Here is a 22,237-nt window from a genome sequence, read left to right as displayed (position 1 = left end):
GGTTAAAATATGGCTCTGCTTGTTAACAGCATGGTCTCTAAAGCTGATGTGCCATGAGAATGGTGTGTCGTTGGTAAGATCACTCATGAGCTGGTTCTCTTCACCTACTCTAGCATTAAACTCGCCTCTAACTAATAGCGTAGCATTCAGATTTTCAGAAAATAGCCCTAAGAAAGTGCATAAATCCTTAAGCTTTCTTTGAAAGCATTTGACAGTTGATTTTCAATACACACTAACAATAATGAATCTTAGATCTTGAATAAATAGGTCGATGGCCAGGAAGGATTCTTCTATACGCATAACTTTAAAGCTCCTAACGATGTTCTTGTTGATTAACGTTGCGAGGCCGCCAGAAGCTCTGCCAGCAAGTGTCGATTTCGTGGCTGAGCTGTTGATAATGTCGAAGCCACTGAATGCATTGGGTAGGTTTTTCATAGGTTCCTTTCACCAAGTATCTGAGGTACTCAGGACTGCTGCTCTCGAGAAATTAGTATTGAATTCTTCTACAGTAATATTGTAAAGGTTAGAGAAGCCGTGTACATTCCAAAAAGTAAATGAGACGTCAGGAAGACTGGATCTTAATAATTGCCTGGAATGGTTAATCATCTTGTCAGTAGAAGAGAGGAGGCAAAGAGACCATGCGTAGGTGTTCTGACACCGTGAAGCAGACCGTGGAGGGGAGCATACATGTCGCGATTAAAGGTGGCCATCAGAGAGCTGGGTGTTGAAACACTAAGTACTCATGAACGAGTTCCTGGTTGCGAAAGGAGTGAGAGCTGACGTATCCAGGACTAGAGCCTCTAGGCTTCTTCAACGATTTGGTTAGGCCTGTCCCCTCTCGCCACTCTTTGATTTATCCATTGACTTAAATTTTCCTGTATCCTAGTTTAGCGGTGTTATCCTTTTGTCTTTCTTCTTCCACAATCTTCGCCAGCTGGCTCTGAACCATCCTTTTAGCCTTCGTTCGATCGTTTAGAATGAAGACGTCAAACCCTCTCATCTTGTTTCTCATAATTTGCTGTTTATTCTCAAATGAAGCTAGTTTAACAACAATGACGCTGCCTCTTTTAGTCTTTATAGAAACGGCTTGCCTAACTTCTAGTGCAACTTCCAAGTTTTGAAGAAGGACCCAGCTTCTTGATTAAGAGCGTTGGAGTTGAGTGATAATCCACTAATAATAATTTTATTCTTCTTGTCAAGTCTCTCATGTCTCTCTTCACTACGTTCAACAGCCTCTATTCGTTCAGATAGCTTAATTAAATCGCTCGACCATTTAGTCTCACGCGTGTCCAATTCTTCTGAGACATATTTCTTTATGTACGTTTTGACATCTGAAACCTCTTTTTCAGTGGACGTGTTATGACCGGACTTGTTTAAAGTATGGTCTTAACCGTTTTGTTTTAATGTTATTCGTGGATCTCTGAGGATTCAGCTCATGAGCTTTATTTGTTCTTTTTCGTCAAGTAAAAATAATTATTCAAATAATATGGATGATTTTAATCAATGTTTAATTTTAAATTCTTTTATTAAAACAATTCAAAACAGGTATTCTCTTGGATACAGTCCATTCAGATCACTTCACAGATTTTGATATGAATTATATTACTGATGAAAAACTTACATCTATCACTGACTGTTGTTACTGCTGCTTTGGAGTTCCCTAATGCTTCGTGCACTAATTCCCAGTAATAACTTAAACTACACCAAGGAGTTCGTGGCCTGTAAGATGTTGCGGTATCTGCTTTCTCTGCTATCGCTGGAACCACTTTTGATGGGCCTCTTTCGTTGTACCTCGCTCCTTAGTGTAGTCTGATATGATTGATACTCTCGTACTGCATCAGAGTTGCCTCAGCCAAAACGTTATGCCTTACGTGTATAAGGTACTCGTGAGTCGTGGGAGTCAAGAGTAGACTAAAACCTTCGAGAAAAGGTGACAGACGTAAAAAGAGCGATTTTTCCTGTTGATGGTCAGTTTTTATAGCATCAAAGCGAGTAAAAGAGGCCTTTGGTTGAATTAGGTCAACCAATGAGTGATGTTCTTGCAGACTGCGTTGACAGCAAAACAGTAGGCTTGCACGATGATGTTACATGCTACGATTTTACATATTAGGAAATAACAATACAACAGTACCAATCGCTTTTTTCTAAGAAGTCTGATTGAGTTTTTTGGATCAGTGATGATGAAAGCTCGCATCAGGAATAAAAGAACGCCAAATACAAGTGCAAGTGTGACAGTAAGCTTACAAATTTCGAAATAAATCCTTTTAGGGATTTTACAATCAATTTTTAATAAAATGAAATAATGTGTTAATTACAAATTTTAAAATCGGTATACGTTATTAGAAGTGGTGAATCAATGCGCAAGTAAATTATTGATTCATACATATAACGTACAATTTCAATACACACGTGCATTCTTATAAAGAGGCTGGCTGTATTATATGTCAGCATATTATTAAACATTCACCTTAAAGCTATTACACACAAGCATATAAGTGACGTATAAGCTCCTCTTGTCATATGACCTTGCTGTATATTCACAATACGTCTTGTTTGAATTTGACGGACGGATAGCTTTTTTTTAGTTATAATATGATTCGTCTGTATTAACTCGGGATGTAACAGACGTGACTCGAATCTTTAAGGAATCAAACTTGTTTAGGATTTCCTGAAGTAGGGAGTTGTCAACCACGAAAGAGTCAGTGAAAGCTTCCATGAGTCAAATACTCCTTCAGCCTGATTGTGGCGCTAGCAAGCTTGTTTACGCCGAGATTAGAGCGCGTGTCAATATTAGAAGGCTTACTAGGTACCGTAGCTGCTCGTGTGTGTATATGGTCAGCCAAACCAGGTGTTCAGTAGAAATTATGGCTAAGTATCGATCAAGCAGCAAAAAGGAAAATAAAAGGTAGTACCACTGTGCGACCGCCGGTAAGATAAAGCAGAGCAAGACCACTCTTCTCGTAGATGAGCACCAGGTCTTTGCCGTCAAGCCTAGTGGAAAAAATTAACACCAGGCTCTTAATCGTGCTGACTATGTGAATGGAGCAGGAGTGCCACCCGACCTCTTGAGCACTAGAATAGCACCAGGTGCAAGGCTACGTCGCCAGATCTTGACTAAATACTTTTAAATGTGGCTGCAATCAGTAGTGCAAGCGAACTATCGGGATGGCGGCCACTCGGGTCAGCCAGCACCAGGGTATAGCATAGTGGATGGCTTAGCAAACCGCAGCACGACAGAAGTCCTAGAATGTACAGCACTTAGCGCAAAAACCCCGATGGCAGTTTACGGTTAGGCCGCGGCTGTATGGAGAAATCGTAGATACCTGGCCCCAGGAGATTTGATACAACTCACTGACAGGGACGAACCAGCCCAGCTCCTGGCAGAAGCTCACTCAGGAGCAAAACTCTAGTCGAAGGTACTAAAACCACAAATTAGCCTTGACGAAAATTACTGCGACCACGCACCAAACATAAGAAACTTAAGTATATTTGATGGTTTGTGCAATGGAGTTAGACTTTTTATAACTAAATTATTAAAATATAGCATTAAAGCAGAAACAATAACTGGATAAAAATCAGGCAATAAAGTTTTCATACCAAGAATCACATTGAATACGGCTTATAACTCATCTTCACCGTTTATATTATAGAGAAAACAATTTCATTTGGTTCTAGCTTCTTCTATGACAATTCATAAATCACAGGGCTCAAGTTTTGATAAATTAAGATTTTATTATTAAAAACCCTCATTTTGTCACGGTCAACTTTATGTATTGCTTGCAAGATGAAAGAATCCTAATAAAATATGTGCCCAAAATGATTCTGAAAATGAATCAATTACTAAAAATATAGTATATAGGGAAATTTTTCATATTTAAAAATTAAAAACTTTTTTTACTTGTAAACAGTCACAGAAAACTCTTATACCAATGAAATTGCTTTCTACACACGATAAAGTAGAACATTCCTTTTTTTTATCTCACTCTCTTCAGAGTATTCTGTACACTAGGCGTATTCATAACAAATCTTGCTTTCGTATAAAATATGTCGTTATTTACAAAAATAGTAAAAAAAATCACTAACACCAATGTAAATTTCTTGAATTAACACAAACGTATTATGTTAACAAAGTGATCGCTTGATTGATAATTTTACTGTGTATTGCTAAGTATTTTTATCACGTAGTCACAAGTTATGATTGATGGTACTTTGTGTAAGTTAGAATTAAACCCCCCCTCTCCAAAGTTATAATGACTTACTTTTTTATCAACATTTTCGAAAAAAATTTCAAATAATACATCTTTTAATTAATTACTGTTAAATATTGAAATATTATAAGTTTTTATTATGCTACAATGACAATCTTTTAAAATGAAGCGTAATAGCAAACGAAGCAACATTAGTCATAATATAAGTATAAATATAAATATAAGCACATTTAGAACTGTTGTCGAAGAATGCCTCAATCAACAAAAATCATAGTAAGATTTTTGAAGTGACTTTAATATAAAATTTTTGTACATCAACTATTAGGTAAATATAACTTGAAACCTAATGTTTTAGAATTAACAAAATGTTTTGTCACACGTAAACTTATTGCCTGCCCCCCCCCTCCTCTCCCAGCATAAACATCCGTATGATTTAACCAAACCCCCTTTCCCCTAAATCTAATAAAAATGAAATAAATTTTTCAAAATAATTTATGTAAAAATTGAATTTCCACAAGTTTTAGATCTACCTTGAATATCCTTATATCAATGATATTTTATTATGCTGATAAATATGCTGTGAAAAAATTCCGTGGCTTTAAGTGTTCAACCTACAATAACGTAAATATTGTCTTAGGTGGTATCACAAGACTAACTGAATCTGGTTTATCTATGGTAACATGGAAATTTTTGGGAGAAAAAATACCGAGTAACGAACAATCATGGCTTATCGAATTTGATAAATACAAACAATTTCCTGAGTTTCAGATGTAAGTACCTTTTTCCCTTCTTTACATTTTCTTCTGTTATTCACCTCCTTCACTTTGTTATATTTTAGTTTAAACAGAGATATAACAATTGAGGAGTTTAAACGAATTTGGTCAATGGAGTACGTACACAGGATGTGGGGTCGCTTATTTGGCATGATATTTATCGTACCTGCTAGTATTTTCTGGTTCAATAATATGTTAGAACCACTGATTAAGAGGAGGATAATTGTATTAGGGTCTTTAATTCTCTGCCAGGGGCTTATCGGATGGTATATGGTCAAGTCAGGCTTAGTAAATAAATTTGATGGTCCTTCAGATGTACCTCGTGTATCACAATACAGATTAGCAGCTCATCTAAGCTTGGCGTTCCTCATTTACAGTGGATTTTTTTATACTGCTTTAGATTACCTGAGACCTGTGCACGGCAGTATTCCTAGTAACTCATTGTTGGTAAGCTCTTCTCATCTGAAGCAGCTGAAAAAATTGAAATTTGCCTGTAGCTTTATAGCAGGATTGACGTTTCTTACAGCAGTATCTGGTGCTTTTGTAGCTGGTTTAGATGCTGGACTTATATACAACACTTTTCCAAAAATGTGCGATAAATGGATACCAGATGATATCTTTTACATGACACCAGCTTTAAAAAATTTCACAGAAAATCCTGCAACTGCACAATTTGACCACAGATTACTTGTAAGTTATAAGCATTGGTATAGTTATTGTATTTTTTTATAGATAAACTTAAGATTCATTTACTTGCAAGTGAGTTTCAACAGATTACAGAGTGCATTGTGTGAATAAATTATTTCTAAAAATTAATCTTTGTTAAATTAAGTCTCCTTTTCATCTTAATAATCTATAAATAATATCTTAGCTTTAAATGTTTGCTCTCCCAATTGCCATAAGGAATTGTGATAAACTTGCTAATTATCGTTACAATAATAGTAAGCATTAGCTACATCAAAGAATATATTTTACAACACTTAGTTATTTATAGTTAACTTAACTGTATGATTTTTTTACTGTTGGTATTGAAATGCATGTCATTCTTCTATTCTTGTGACAGTCAGTCTCGAACGTTTTTTAGTACATCAATAAGCACTGAGTGAGACATCTGCATGAACTGTAGCAAATGATAATACTAGAGCTTGTATGTGTGTACGTGTATATACATACTTCCAAACAAGTTCTGAAAATACATGGGAAACAATAAACGTGATACACATTTGAAGAAAAAGTTTACTGTATCCCATATAAAAAAGGAAAAATATGTTAAATAGAGCTTTTCATTTGTTATGTGATTAGTACACGTTGAAATTACGTGAAGATAATTTAAATAACATTCTGGAGTTTCTTAAATTAGGGTAGTAAATTATTACTACAAGTATTTTTTGTTTTTAAAAATGTAATTAAAATTGTAATTTTATTTAAATATCCTTAGAATGGATAAATAGGACGAAATAAAATTTAAGTGATGGCAATATCGTCACAATGTGTAGGTTGAGTACTGTTACGTGGGTAAACCGAAAGGTAAGGAGGTGCTTCGCGAGAACGATCAAAACCTTGGAACCTTAAAGACTTTTATTCAAGATACTTATTTATAAGGCAAAGACGCGTGTGTGTTCCCGATTAATTGCCCGATCTCTCCGAGTGTTCTCTTCGTTCTCCTCTCTGTCTGCCCCAGTATTCCCTTCGTTCTCTCTGTCTGCCCGAGTATTCCCTTCGTTCTCTCTGTCTGCCCGAGTATTCCCTTCGTTCTGCCGATTTTGAAGCTTGCCGGGCCTTATATTACCTCGTTCCCCTCCCGTCGGTACCCTCTTGATAAAGTAGCTTCGTGGTCACCAGGGGGAGTTAGTATGATATGCCTAGCAATATCGTACGTAACACGTCCGAGGCCGCGACGTCGTCGCCCTCGACGACGCTGGCTTTCCGATGTTGACGGTACTGAGCCTGTGGATTTGTTGCGAGTGTGCGTGTGTGTGCTGTATTTTATTCTGTTGTTTGTGTTGTTAATGTAGTTTAGTATCCTACACTCATTCTTCCATTCTTTTAGAGAACCGCTGTTCCCTTTACATTAATATTTTTTCTCTCACAATCATTCAGTCTCCTCTCATCGTGTGCTAAGTGTATAACAATATTGTTTTTGTATGCGCTTTGCCTTACATTACAATTATATATGAAATTGCCGCGAAGCGGGCTTCTGTTTACGACTACTTTACATGAAGTGTGGTTTTACAATGTGGTTTTTTTTTTTTTTTTTTTTTTTTTTTTTATACTTTCACTTGCTTTTTTAAACTTTCGCTTATTTATCAAAAAAGAGAGAAAAAAAATTTCGTACAACCTTATCATCAAAAGAAAAAAAAAATTTATTGTCCTACGGACTGTGCCCCTCGGTATAGCCGAGCGACTCCCGGCGCTCATTCTCATTTTTTCATTGTTAAAATGGTATTTGTTGTTATTATACTTACAACATTACTATTATTATTATTATTATTATTATTATTATTATTATTATTATTATTATCGCTACAACTACCAGTTTTTTTTTCTTTTTTTCATCCTTCGGACTGCGCCCTCAAATATAGTCGAGCGACTCCCGGCGCTCATCCCCGAGGCTCACGAATTCTAATTTTGGTCACCGACAATTCTAGTATCCGTCTAGAGGATCGCAGCCACCTTTCTGCTCTGAGTTCTACTGTCGGTGTGGTTTGAATTACTGCCAATTCTCGTGCTTCTTCTTGAACCTTTTGTTTTCCTGTGAACATTCTATAACATATCAGTAGTAGGGCCCCCCCGATGGAGAAGGCACTTAAACATAAGAAAAAGAAGCCCCATGCTGAATTCATTAATCCTGTAATATATAAAGCTGTTAGCTATTAGTTACCAACCCTAATTTCTGTGGTAAATACTTGTCCTAACACTACTTATACTTCATCGATAGGTATTTATTTAAATGTATTACCGTATGTACCTTACCCTTTCTCTTATGTTTCCCCTTTATTTGGTTAGCGTTGAGCTGCGAGTGTGGCTCTCTCCTCACATATAATGTATATAATAATAAATGTACATCTTCTAATTCTCTTTCTTTACTTTTTTTGTACAATTATTGTAATTTATTTTAGTGTCAATGTGGGTATTTTTCTCCTAGTTAAAAAAATTCTCCATCGTAAATATGTTTCGTTACGTTATCTTTTATTTCGCATCGGCTCTACGTGCGCATATAAGTCGCTTATTAAGTTTGTGAATAGTCGGATATAATATAATGCGCTCCATTTTGCCTGAGGGGTCATATAACATATTCAAGAACACTGTAGAGTCAAATAGTTTGACGATTGGTTGCCTTACATTTCACTAGTATATTTTTTTGGTCGAGACAAGCTTGGAGGTATGAATTTAAAAAAAATCATTTTCTGGCAGTGAAGTTTTGACCCGTATGGTACATATTTCTAATACTTTTCACCCATACATTTTTTTATATAATATTTCCCTCATACTCCTCTAATCTCTTTTCTTATGTGGTCAGATTTAGGAAAGGATTTATAAGGGTATTTTTTTTGTCAACAACCACTCTTGACGCCGTAGACGTATTTGCTGAGTTTGTTCGCTGCTTTTTCGATATTCTTTTTTTTTTTTTTTTTTTTTCTTACAACAACAAAGCTTTCATTTTTCCTCTCTAATGTCTAGAGAAAGTGTACTTTTTAAGATGTTTGCGTGGCGACTAAATTCTCAAAGCTGAGCTTCAACTCTACTTGCGTCACAGCGTGATTTTTTTTTTTTTTTTTTTTTTTTGCCAGTAGAATCTCCGTGTGTAGTCCTTATGGATGCAATTTAATTTTTTTCTTTCTTGCAAAAGCAGGAGCAGCTCGTGTACACTGCTGTGCAATGTCGTTATGTAAGTGACAGCTTATGTGATTGCAAGCGTCTTTTATTTTTTTTTCAGTTAAGCATGTGGGTTGTAGATTCGTATGCCTTCTCTCCAATATCGACGACCCTGTTTGAATGAGGGTGGCCAAGTAACGTTGTCCTTCGATGGCCAAGTTCTCAGAAACACTGCCGCACATTGGGTGTGGTCGATTATTCCTCTCGATCGTCGAGCGGTGATCTGGGTGCATTATTTTTAGTCTCCCTTACATGAACGATTAAGTACTGGTCCATGTAGTTTTTGCAAAATTGTGCTAACTTTGAGGTGGACAGTTTGACGAACGGGCTATTCGTTAATTTAGACATGGTAGTCAATTCTATATCCCGTTACGATTATGTGTGGCGTTTCAGTTGTTGTGGTTATCAGTATATCATGATGGTAGGAGTGGGATTGTTTCTAATGGAGAACGATAGCAGGAAATAAGAAGAGGAGGTTTAATCTCTTATACTCGACGTAGGCTCGTAGGCCTTTTTAAAGAATAGTTTTATTTTTTCTGAAATTGTTTTATTTATTTTTTTATCAGTCCTCCATGCTCCTCTCTACCTAATAATGATTGCTAAAATTTTTTTTTTTTTTTATATATATATTTTTTTTTTTTTACAATAATGAAGTCAATCGGGTAATCAAGAATAAAATTATTTTAATTTACAAGTATATGTCAGCTTATACGTCTGTTTTTTCCTTTTTATTTGTCTTTACTATGCGTAATTTGTACATTTGGCCTGTGAGTTAATTCTACTCCTATTGAATACGTCTACTCACTAGAGAGTGCCACACGCGCTCCTCATTCGCTTTGCTTTTTTTCCATTCACATTACATCAAACTACATTTGATTAATATTATTAATGCTTTGTTCATACGTACCTATCCATTATAGTTGTGGTTTTTTTTTTTGCAAATCTAAGTCTAACGTATGTGAATATCTAGTTTGCGGCGCGTCCGGACCGCGAAAAAAGTTTTATCGTAAACCTAATTAATCCCACTCTTTCCCTGAAATATTTTCGCGCCGCGTCCGGGGGCCGCGAAAATTTAAGTGAAGTCAAATGTTTAATTCCGAACTTCCGTGTTCTTCACCCTGTTCGCATTTTCTGGCGGTGCCTTTACCATGCATGCTTTTTTGATCTTATCTACATGCGATACTCTTATTCCGTCACCTCTCTGTAGTTTTACGTTTTTGTTAATATAATTGATACCTGTAATTTCATACAGGCCCTCGTATAGCGAATCATATTTTCCTTTCGATGGCTCTTTTAATATGTACGCCATTTCTCCTTCCACAAAAAATTTGGTGTTAAGTTTCCTGTCGTAGTAATATTTGGATCTATACTTGCTTTGTACCTGTTTCAGCGCTGCTATTGTTCGCATTTGTGTGAGGGTATCTGTGATTTGCTCAAAGTATTTGCTATACGTTTGATCTGTTTCTACCCTTTTAAAGCTCTAAGGGATACGTGCTCTCTGTCCGAAGAGTAACTCGTACGGAGTGTACCCCGTGCTCTCATGCTCGGATGTATTATATGCGAGCATGCATAAAGGTATTAATTCATCCCATTTTTCGTTTTTTTTGACGTACGCCTTGAGATACTCGCATAGCACATGGTGCATTCTTTCTATTGCTCCATTACTTTGTGGGTGGAATGCTGTGCTGCCGATTTTATCGATTTTGAACAATCTTGCGAACTCTTCCATTGTTCTGTTCATAAAGTGTGTCCCCCTGTCTGATAATAATTTTTTTGGGGCTCCAAAATATGTTATAAAGTAGTTTAAGAGAGCTTTTACCGTCTCTTGCGCCGTTGCTCGCTGTACCGGCGCTAATACTATGTATTTTGTCAGCCAGTCCTGGATTGACCATATATGCGTATTACCATGGTCTGAAGGCTTATTTATTGGTCCATAAAAATCTATTGAAATTTTCTCAAATGGTCTGTTCGGTGTGTCAGTAATAAGCATCGCCTGTTTGGTTTTTACTCTTACCAGTTTTTTCGTTTGGCACGATTCGCATCCCGCCACAAATTGCCTAACTTCGGGTCTCATGTTTCTCCAGTAAAAATCCTTTGCTTTCCTATTATAAGTTTTGTTGATCCCTCTATGTCCTCCCACCGTTGACTCATGGTACTCTTTAATAACTTTGAATCGTTGATCTACCGGTGGCACAACAAGCGTGTTTGTGTACAAAGTAATTATAATATTCATTTCCTTGAAAATTTCTTCTAGCTGCTCGATCAAATACATCCATTGGTTTATGTCTAGAATCGTGAGGTCCCTTATTATTCCAATGTTTTTTAAACTATTGCTTTTCACTAATCCCTGGAGTGATTTTAAGCATATCTTGATGTCTGTCCGTAATGCCCTGTCATCGAAGTGTTTTTTCACGTATATGCGTATGACCGATACTTTCCTTTTTCTAGAAAGCATGGCGTTTCCGACCGCCCTCACTTCGTGATTCATCATTATTGGATCAATGTATCCCTGCTCGTAGAGCGCGTCAATTGTCTCTGTATCCGGGACGTTTTCCACTACTGTACAGAAGGCTAGATTGTCTAGGTATCTGAAGGGGTGATCTTCTACTTTCTTTACTTTTTGAAATGGAGGGGGGTCTGATCCATCGCCTGGGACCCATGGTGGCTTATCACGCGGTAGTCGGGTTCTGCATACCCTATATTTATCCAGCGCGCTGAAGTTCTTGAGATCACTCCCCTCCTTTTGATCGCTTTCGCTTTCTCCGACTAGAGCTTGGTTGAGTCCCCTGCTCTCTTCTTCGCTTCCCGAGGCTATTGTCGATGTGCTATCGGAATCAGGTGGTGGTGGAGGGTCGGGTGGTGGTGTATCCCTGTCCTCGTGCACCTTCTCTGTTGCGCTCTCTCCCTCTTTTTGTGCGAAATTTTCACTGCTCGTCTGTCTCTCTCCTTTTCCTGACTCATCATTGGAGCTCTCCCCGTTGCTCATACGTCTTACATCACTATCTCCTGTTTCGTGTCCTTCTTCGCAATTGCCCTGCTCACTGGTGCTGACTCTAGTATCTTTCAAATCTTTCCCGCCAGCTGAGCCCTTTTCACTATTTTCTTCGTGGTCTGTTGTCAGATGGCTGCCTTCATCGTATTCTATCAAAGCCTGATAATTATCATTCTTGAGGCGTATGTGTTTAAATGTTTCCCCTTTTTTCCCTATAAAATGTTGAAAGATTGTTCTTTCTCTTGATAATTGAAAGTGGATGCATATGTTTACTTTATGTATTTGAGAAAATACAAAGGCGCATTCCCCGTCCCCAAACGCGTGGCTCTCCTTTAAGATATTTTTTGTGCCCTCTGGGTCTTCACATTTATTTATCCATTCCGAGCTAAGGAGCGTTTTTCTCAGTCTGTCCTGTGACATTTCCAATCCATATACAAGTATGAGGCAATGAAAGAGACAGCTTCCGTCCCGGGGTACATCGACTAACGTGAGCCTCTTATTCGGCTCTGCGCAAGAATCTCCACATTCACGAGTCTCCCTATCTTTTCCTTTGCTCATTTCGACCGACGTTGCATAATTTTCCCTTAACTCATTTGTTGGTGGCGAATCGTTCCTAATTCTCGTGTTCTCATTTCCTTTTTGTTTTTTACTGTCCATTGAACTTTCTAATTTTTCTACTCGGTCATTTTCATCTTTCCATAGGTCTATTCTTAATCCTTGTTTACCTTCAACCGCTCGTTTTTTAACGTCAATTAGGACTTTTGCCCGAAATCCGCCACCAAGGCCGTCTATTAGGTCGTAAAGGTGTGCGTCGTGTCGGATTGCGCCGTTTATACGTTCAGTATTATTATATATGTTGGTGCCGTTGGTGAGCGGGTTATTCATCGTGTGCTCGTCCAGTGCTAGCTCCTCTTCGCTCTCTTTTTCCTTTGGTTCGCTTCGTGCTTGGTCGGATCTCTCCATCACTTCGACTTCCTTGCTTTTGAAAACGCCTTTCTCCGTGATCTCGGTCTTTTCTGCTGTTTCGTCTATTTCCGTCAGCTTTCGGATATCGCTTGCTTCTTCTTTGTCTCTCTTTTTCTCCGCCGCTTCGGCTGCTAGGCTTGCTTGTATCAGCTGCCGACCCCAATCATCAAGTTTTGGACTGTGGTTTTCTGAATCATCATTTGTTATTATTGGTGTCCCGCAGTTTGCAATTATAATATCTCTTGATGGACTTTCGTTGTGTTCTGTGATAGAGAATGGTTCTTGCTTCCTCGTAAGTGTGTCTAATTGCGCTTACGAGTTTTCCGTTCTTTTGATCCGATTTCGTTTTTCTCGATTGCTGGTGTGCTTGTAGCAGTTATCCCTTTTCGAAAGCCCAGTTCTTTCTTAATGTAGCCCAATTTTCCGTCTGCTGGTCCCTGTGAAATAAATTCCCCTTTTTCTGTAACATCGCGTATTTTCAACTCGTTTTGATTCCGTAGTGCTTGCAGCAGCGGCGAGTACCTTTTGCTAGGCTCCTCTGATTCGGAGTCCGCATCGCCGTTTTCTTGACCTTCTGTTCCCATATCTGAATTTTTTTCAATATTTTCACCCTGATATCGTTTCTTTTTCTGTATTACGACGTTCGAGTTTTCTGAGTCGGTGCAGCGGATTTTTATTTTCTTCGGATTACCTTGATATCTTTCCTTAAGAGCTGCCCGTATTTTATATATGCGCGCCGGTGGTCCGCTGCTATCGGCCAGTTCTTCATTCTCTTGTTCGTCCGCTAGCTGATATAGCTCTTGGCGTGGCCGTTCGGGATTCACTTCCCCTTCTTGTAATATTGGGTTTCGTGATAATGCGTCGGGTGGTCTGTTGTTTATGCCTGGGCGGTATATGACTTCGAACTCATACCCTCTTAATTCCGCTTTGAGCCTATTAAAACGAATGTCTGGTTTTTTAGATGAATGAAAGTGTTTAAGCGGCTCGTGGTCTGTAACCGTAAATTTCCGTCCGTATAGGTATGGCCTAAATTGCTCTTTTGCGAATACAATTGCCAAAAGTTCTTTGTCGTACATCGGGTAGCGGAGTTCGCTCCCTTTGAGACAGCGAGACGCGTACTCACACGGTCTATCTTTTCCAATCTCTCCTTGACTCAAAATTGCTCCAATCGCGTAATCCGATGCATCCGTCGTAACGATAAAAGGTTTTTCTAAATCCGGGGCGATGAGTACAGGTCCGCTGCACAATGTATCCACAAGAGTTTTAAATGCCTGCTCCTGATGATCGCCCCATTCGAATTTCGTGCCCGTTTTCTAAGAGATTTGATAGGGGTTGGTCAATTCGTGCATAATTCTTGATGAATCGTCTGTAATAGCCTACGAATCCTAGAAATTGTTTTATCTTTTTTGCATTTGTTGGTTGAGGGTAATTTCTAGCTGCCTCAAGTTTCTTTGGGTCAGTCATTATCTGTCCATTGCCTACAATATGACCGAGCACTTTCGCCTCTCTTTTTAAGAATTGACATTTCTTGGGCTCTATCGTGAGGTTGGCGGCTGCGAGCCGTTTTAGCAATTTCGTAAATCGTTTCCCGTGTTCCTCAAGATCAGGGGCAAATACCATTATGTCGTCGAAATAAACTTCGATTTCATGGCCTTGTAATCCTGCTAGTGCTAGTGCGATAGCCCTTAGAAATGTAATTGGTAAGTCCTTGCACCCCATAGGCATTCTTTTGTATTGGTAGTACCCGTCTGGGCCCGAAAATGCGGTTTTATGTGCATCATCTTCGTGTATTTTTACCTGATAAAATCCTGATTTGAGGTCCACTACCGTGATGTAACGTGCTGATGCTAGATTCTCTAAAATGTCACTCTGAAACGGTAGCGGGTAACATGACCCTACTGTGACTTCGTTTAGTAGTCGAAAGTCTGTGACTATTCTTACTCTTTTTTCATTGTTTGGCCCCGGTTGTTTTGCCAATATCCATGTATTTGAGTGTTACGGGAAGGTGGAGGATTCAATTATCCCTTGTTCAAGCATTTTTTAAATTTCGACTTTCATTTGATCCCTTATTGCTGGTGGATATCTAAATCTTTTCGATACAATGGGTTTATCCGAAGTCGTTATAATTTGGTGTTTTATCAGGTGTGTTGCCTTGAGAGGCTCACCGTCGAGGCCAAATACATAAGGGTTTGACTCGATCAGTCTTCTCACATGTTCTATTTCTTCCTTGTTGCAACCAGCTGTGTCTACGAGTTGCATTATTTTGTCTACCCGTTTTTTTTTCTCTAGCTCCCCTTCGTTTTTTGTAAAAATTTCAATTTTTTCCTCGTCATCTCTTTTTCCTTTATGAAATAATCTTATCATTGCTTCCCCCAAGCTTTCGACGTTGTCCCCTTTGACGTCTTCTGCGCGCTTCCGGTAAATTTCCCCATATTCTAGCAGCTCTACTTCCGGAACAGGCACGTATTTTATTTCGTTACTTGTATTAATGCACTCTGCGACTATTTTACCATTAACATTCCTGGCTATAAAGTTCCCAAACAGTATTCCTTTCTCCATTTTTTGGAGGGGTATCCAGCCATTTTCTGAATTATTTTTGCTTTTTCTTATTCGCGCATGAATTATTTGCCTCGATCTCACAGGTATTTTAAAACACTCTGGCCTTACCAGTGGTATCTCTACGCTATCCAATTTAATCGTATTCTCGGCGGTGCTTATCTGGCCCCGGTATCGCTTAAAAATATCCCACCCTATGATTCCTTCCGCGTCAATTGGGAAGTCATGGGAGACTACATGTAATGTGCACTCTAATCCGTGCAACTGGGCCTGTACTGTGCCCAACGTTTTGCGTGCTCCGTGAGTCACGCCGATAATAGCTACTCGATACCTACTGTCTATTAGCATGTGTGTGCTTAGAAAATTAAACTTTACAATCGAAATCTCTGCGCCTGTATCCGCATAAAAAGTCGCCTTTCCATTCTTTAACTGTGGTCCCTGTAACTGGACCGATGGTGGCCTATGCCCTGTTCTCGCGAGTTTTATAGTTATCTTGGGAAGCTGCTCTATTTCTTCGTCGCGCTCTGAAAGCTTGGGTTCATCATTATCTACATGTGTGTCCGGTGCCTTTGTCCGATTACTTTTCTTGCGGGCTCTCCTGCCTTTTCTTGTGTGTTTTCCGCTCCGTTTTATCGGAGTGGTATCCTGCTGTGCCGTATTACTTTCTATTTTTTCTTGCACTGTGTAAGTACTCGGACTTTCGTTGTGCGTCTTCTTCTCTACTATCTCTTTCTCCGTCTTTTGCGGCCTCTCTCACACATTCTTCCTCACTGGACACACTTTTCTCCATCTCTTTCTCTAGTTGATGCCCGACGTTTGGGGAGCACGCCGAACATCTTGCGAGTTTAAAGCTGCCGGTACGTCCCTCTTATTGTCATGGCCGTATGCGTTGTTTTCTCGATGCTGTGGGCCCCTATCTCGTGGCGGCTTTTGCCTAATTGGGTTCCTATTATAGCCGTCCATACTGTCTTGATTTTTATAGTTGTTCCCATAACGGTTGGATGATTCCCTGTCGTTGTTATTATACTGGTCACTGTAGCCGCGGTTGGTGTAATAATTGCTCCCTGTAGGGTTGTAGTTATTATACCTGTTATTGTAATCATTCCTGTCATAGTAGTTGTTATTTCTATTATTGTAATCGTTATTTCTATCATTATAGTTATTATTCCTGTTATATTGTTCCGCTGGGCCATTATTACAGCCCCTGTTGTAATTATTGTAATTATTGTTATTAAAGTTATCATTTTTACCCCTATAATCATAGGCATTTCTGTTGGTATGGGTATTATTCACGGGTTGGTTATTTCCCTCGTTTCGCCGTCTTTCCTCTTCCTCTATGTCTTGCATACGTAAACGACAGTCTCTCGCGTAGTGTCCTGGTCTCTGACAATAACTGCAATTTCCTTTTAACTCTCTTCCGTTGTCTCGCGAAGTTTTTCTGTCATTGATTACTGCTAGTAATTTTCGGCATTCCTCGACTGAATGCCCGGTTCGGCCGTCGCAATATATACAGCGTTTTACGTTTGCTGCGATCCCTTGTGCCCCGTTAGTGATTTCTGTTGTGTTATCCTCTTTACTTGCTAGGTTTACTAGTGGCCTTCGCTCGGTTGTTGCCTTATTGTATGCAGGCAGTGCACTTACTGGTAATGCGTGCCGTAGACTGAGGTCACTCTCTATTTTTAATGCCTCTATGATTGCTTCACAGAGAGTCCTCGGATTTAAGCTTGTGATTTTGCACCTGTATGTTGGGTGCAACCAATATGTGAATTGTTTCACTGCTTCTGCCTCCACGCCTTTCTTTAGGACCTGCTTTTGAATCGGCAGTAAGCTTGGATTTGAATCGTGCAGCATCGTGAGCCTGTTATATAATCGTAGTACCCTTCCGCCGTAATCTTCTATCGATTCCCGATTTTGCTGTCTAATTATCTTCAATTGTGACATTAAAGTGTCGGAATTATTTATACTCCCATATCTGTTCGAAAGTACCCGAAGAAATTCCTGGACCGTGCCGAATAAAGCCAATCTAGGCGCGAAATGCTCAGCTGCTTTTCCCTTTAGTCTACTTGCAATGGTTCCAAGGAAAAATAATTCATATTCTGGACCGATCATTTGAGCAGTCGTTCTTACCATTCTTTCGAATAGCGGCAGATTGATTGGGTCGCCGTCGAAGAACGGGATGCTATTTGCCATGTGGCTGAGCGTGGGCAGAATGTTTTGTTGTAAATTCTGCGGTCTGCGTGGATGGTTATGATTACCCGTAGCTTGCATATTTTCTGTATATAGGCCCATGGTTGGTGCTATATTGTCCCTATCCCTATGTTCATTAAACTCGGTCCAGTTTGTGTAACTATTAGTCAACGGTGGTTCTGCTACCATAGACACGAATTCCTTTATTTTTCCAGGTTCTTTGTTCATATCCCTTAATCCGTCCCACAGCTGTTGAGCATGTGAGTCTCTCGTCCCGGAGTTTCTTGTGCCTTGATATTCGTAACGGGGTGTAACGTGAATCGGCCGCTCTTGTTTCTCTGGCATGCTCCATTGTGTTGATAACATATTTGTTTTATTTTTTCGAGTTCCACGTATTTCTTCAGTTTCTCTTAAGCTTCGCTCAATGACTCGTTCGCCAGAAAGAGGGTCCATTTCTTTATTTATACGTCCTGTGTTTGCGTTTGTGTCACACAATATATCTCTTTGATCCCTTATCGTCGGTGACGGATTTCGGCTGGTCTCAGTGTTTGGCTCATGTGGCACGTTCACTTCCTCTGCTCTTTTTAGTTTTGCTTTTATCTTTGAAAATAAACTCATGACTATCGTTTTTGTTTCTTCGTCCAGGGCATCTAGTTTCTCGCACCCCTCGGGTTCCAGCTCCAATTCCAACATTCGTTCCGTCATATTTTCCTTTTTTTGTTTACTATTGGGCTCTGGCCTGTACAAGTCTGCCGTCATATTATTACTTGGGCCTTCGCTATCACTCTCTGACTCATGGATATTGTCGCGTAGATGAATCATTTTTTTTATTTTATTTTCTTTTTTCTTTTTTTTTCCTCTTTTATATACGTATTTCTATGTGTCGTATCCTCCTTTTTGGTTCTGATAAGGTGTATTTATTCTCCTAGCAACGGGGTTGCGTTTAATTACCTGTGTCACAGCTTAACAGTAATCGGGTGGAAAGAGTAGTGACAGGCGAGATAAGAAAATAAAAGAGCAGCGTTCGTCTTTTACTAGCTCTCTTTAATTTTGGCCCTTTCTTTGTTTAGTGATAACTAGGAAAAAATATTATTTTGGAAATATCTGCGGTCTGTTTTGTTAATAAGAATTATAATAATGAGATAAGTGGTGTATATGGGTGCCGGTTATTATTATTATATTATTATTTTCGGGTATTTCCTATATCTGTGGAAGCCTACTTATAAATTCCCTCTGTTTTATGTTTGATATGCCCAAATTTTCCTAATCTGCTGTTTGTTTAAGTCTGTTGTCTCGCACGATTTCTCTTCGGGTTCTAAGAGTGAGAAAAAAAAACGCCAAACACGGGGAGCGGACGTGATAATAAGTATAAATCCAGAAACAAAAATTTTCTACGACCTTATTTTCGCCTAATAAGTGCCTTCCCTCTTTTTCCCGGGGAGTAAGGTATAAAATTAATTTTATTATAAATGGACTTACGTTCTCGTTGATATACACACCAGTAGAAATAAGATTTTGAAAATCATCTCTTTTCAGCGCTCGCCGCTTGTCTCCTTGATCCTTGATCCTGTGATTATCGGCAGTTGGTGTCCTAGTCCTGTTTTCCTGCGGGTTGATGTCACCGTCGCTTGCAGAATATGACTGCTCCTGTCCTTTTTGATCGGCTTCTCGGCTCCTCGATTTTTAATCGTTGTATTCTCGCGGCACTGCACTATGTGTGCTTCTCGGCGTGCAAAAAAAAATTTTGACTCTTACCAAACCCCACACCTAGCACCAAAACTGTTACGTGGGAAAACCGAAAGGTAAGGAGGTGCTTCGCGAGAACGATCAAAACCTTGGAACCTTAAAGACTTTTATTCAAGATACTTATTTATAAGGCAAAGACGCGTGTGTATTCCCGATTAATTGCCCGATCTCTCCGAGTGTTCTCTTCGTTCTCCTCTCTGTCTGCCCCAGTATTCCCTTCGTTCTCTCTGTCTGCCCGAGTATTCCCTTCGTTCTCTCTGTCTGCCCGAGTATTCCCTTCGTTCTGCCGATTTTGAAGCTTGCCGGGCCTTATATTACCTCGTTTCCCTCCCGTCGGTACCCTCTTGATAAGGTAGCTTCGTGGTCACCAGGGGGAGTTAGTATGATATGCCTAGCAATATCGTACGTAACAGTACTTAACATCGCATTTTTTTTTAAATTTAAAACTTACTTACAAGTATAAATCATTAAAAGTGAAAATATTTTAATGTTATCACGAAGCGTTTGGGATCCGTGCGGTATCAAATCGAAAATTCAATGAAAGCTTGTAAGCAAAGAGGCTTAAAAACAACCGTTATTGATTTTCCAAAAATGTAGCTGTATTATAACACACAGACATCTCATATAAGTTGAGACAAAATAACTTTACTTCTTTCTACTATGGTTATATTATCATGACATAAAAATTAGAAAACTTTAAAAATATTTATTCATGTAGAGAAAATATATACATATATTCTCAATGCACTTAAAACTGACTACTTGACAACGTAACCATAAAAATTTATGAATAGTGCTACATCTCGAAGGCTAAGCAGTGCCAGATTTACTAAAGAGGGGATGAAAACCGAGATTTACAAATATTGACGAAATAATACAAACACATTTTTTCTTGTTTTGAATATATTCTTGTAAAAATGTTGTATAAGGATCAATGTCTCGTCTTGTCTGCTGCGCATCATCACCCAATCCTCCACCATCTTCAACAATAGTTCCGATTACTGTGGGGGTGACTGTCATAGCATGCCCAGAGCCACCAGTACAATTTCTTCATCATTGTCCGGCCTTAGTAGTCAACTCTATACTCCCTGGAGCGTCTCAAGCCTTACTTTAATAATAAAATACACAATCTCCTTACTTGAAAAATTTGTATGTTTACTTTAAGTTTTAGAATTGTTTTATTTCAATTTAAATTAGACCTATTACAACATATTTCTTAAAATAATCTATCTGATTGTTATTCTCTTAAGACGATAAGTAATTCTACATTTTTATTCTCTCTTTTTGTAATAATTTCTAAAATGCGGAGTTTAAAAAAAAATTATTTTCTAATTTTTATATTGCAAATTATCACTGTACATGTAAAAATTATATTTTTTCTAATATAATTGTACTTCTGTTACGTTTTATAATGTTAGAAAGAAATTTTCATAAATTATCACCGAAAAAAATTTGTATTGTGAGATACATTGTAGATTCCAACACCTTTATCGATTTTTTTTCCTTCCTTTAGAATTTTCTGATACTGACCGAAAAGAAGGACGTTCTGCTTGCAACCTTTTTCTTTTCTTTTCCTTTCTCACCTCCTATCCCAGCCATAAGAAAAGTACTCGCCAGTCTTTAGAGTATCCGTAAAGATAACATTATATAAAACGCCAAACATTTTTTAACGCATGTCTGCTCAAAGAAGAACCTTATGCTCTGATAAAAGATACAAAGGTACAACAACATCAATATAAACGGGATCTATATCAAACAGATAGTCTTCCAGTTTTACTGTGCAAAAGAAAAAGCACTAACGAAAGGTGCAGAGGTACAACATTTAATTCAATAAAAACGGGATGCATTTTGGACAAGTGGTAAATATTCTTCAATTTTTCCGTGTAAATAAAGGGTATCGTAAACAAGAATCATTAATGAAAAGTGCAAGAGATCAAAAAACGCTAATAATAATAAAATGTGTCCTAGAAATTTGAGAAATATACTACACACCCTAGCAACCAACTATTGGTACTTCCTCTCTCCCATACTTGATCAGGTGGATCCAAAATACTGAATCTGTCAACCAACACTGAAAGAAAGAGACCCTTTCCTTAACCTTTTCCTCTTCTTCCTTAAACTGGCAGCTAGTTGTTATTATTATTATTACTATTATTATTATCATTATTATTATTATTAGTAATAATATTATTAATATTATTATTATTATCATTATTATCATTATTATTATCATTATTAATATTATTACTATTACTATCATTATTAATATTATTACTATTACTATCATTATTAATATTGTTATGTTTGTTACTAGTGTCATCACACTTATAAGTTTTGAGAAAAATAGTAATGAATTTCGCCTGATTCGTAAATGCAATTGCTGGAATCATTTTGTTATTATTATTATTATTATCATTATTATTATTATTATTATTATCATCATCATTATTATTTTTATTATTATCATTATTATTATTATTATTATTATAACTATTAGGACTATCAGTATTAGTATTTATTATAGTAACTAACAAGAATAATTTGTATTATTATTATTTACTTATATTGGTATAGTAATCATTATGATCATTATTGTTATTGTTAATTATTTTTATTAGTTTTCAAGAAAATAACGGTAAGTTAATCATAATAGGTATACTAATTTTCCAACCAGTGAGTTATTGCTCTGGCTCGCTGTACAATCCAGATATGGAATAAAAAGTGAGTAGGATAATATTTCCAAACATTTTCATTTCAATAATCCTTCTCTATCTAATTAGTATATCCTACCTTATAGTTAACTGTGTACTACAGCTCCCGGCAGCAGAGATACAGATACATTATTCGAGGTACACCAATTTTCGTGCACGTTACCGTTAAAGTGTGCCGCTATTTGGGACAGCTGTGGCATAATCTAGGTCGAAGCGTTATTT

The 22,237-nt window shown here is 38.0% G+C and overlaps 1 protein-coding gene across 1 annotated transcript in view; it reads left to right on the top strand.

Moving 5' to 3' along the window:
* The window catches only part of LOC106641876 (heme A synthase COX15), a 104,459-nt gene that overhangs the window by 47,682 nt on the left and 34,540 nt on the right, over positions 1–22,237 (top strand). The window contains exons 3-4 of the mRNA XM_089597236.1: positions 4,846–4,978; positions 5,047–5,671. Coding sequence (XP_089453362.1) covers positions 4,846–4,978; positions 5,047–5,671 — 758 coding nt within the window. The remainder of the gene's footprint in view (positions 1–4,845; positions 4,979–5,046; positions 5,672–22,237) is intronic.

This window comes from Copidosoma floridanum, unplaced genomic scaffold, assembly GCF_036245765.1.
Source record: "Copidosoma floridanum isolate Cflo_tuat_1 unplaced genomic scaffold, Cflo_Japanese_pri ptg000031l, whole genome shotgun sequence".
NCBI lineage: Eukaryota > Metazoa > Arthropoda > Insecta > Hymenoptera > Encyrtidae > Copidosoma > Copidosoma floridanum.
Note: the sequence above shows the minus strand (reverse complement) of the source record. Positions and strands in the feature narration are given on the sequence as shown.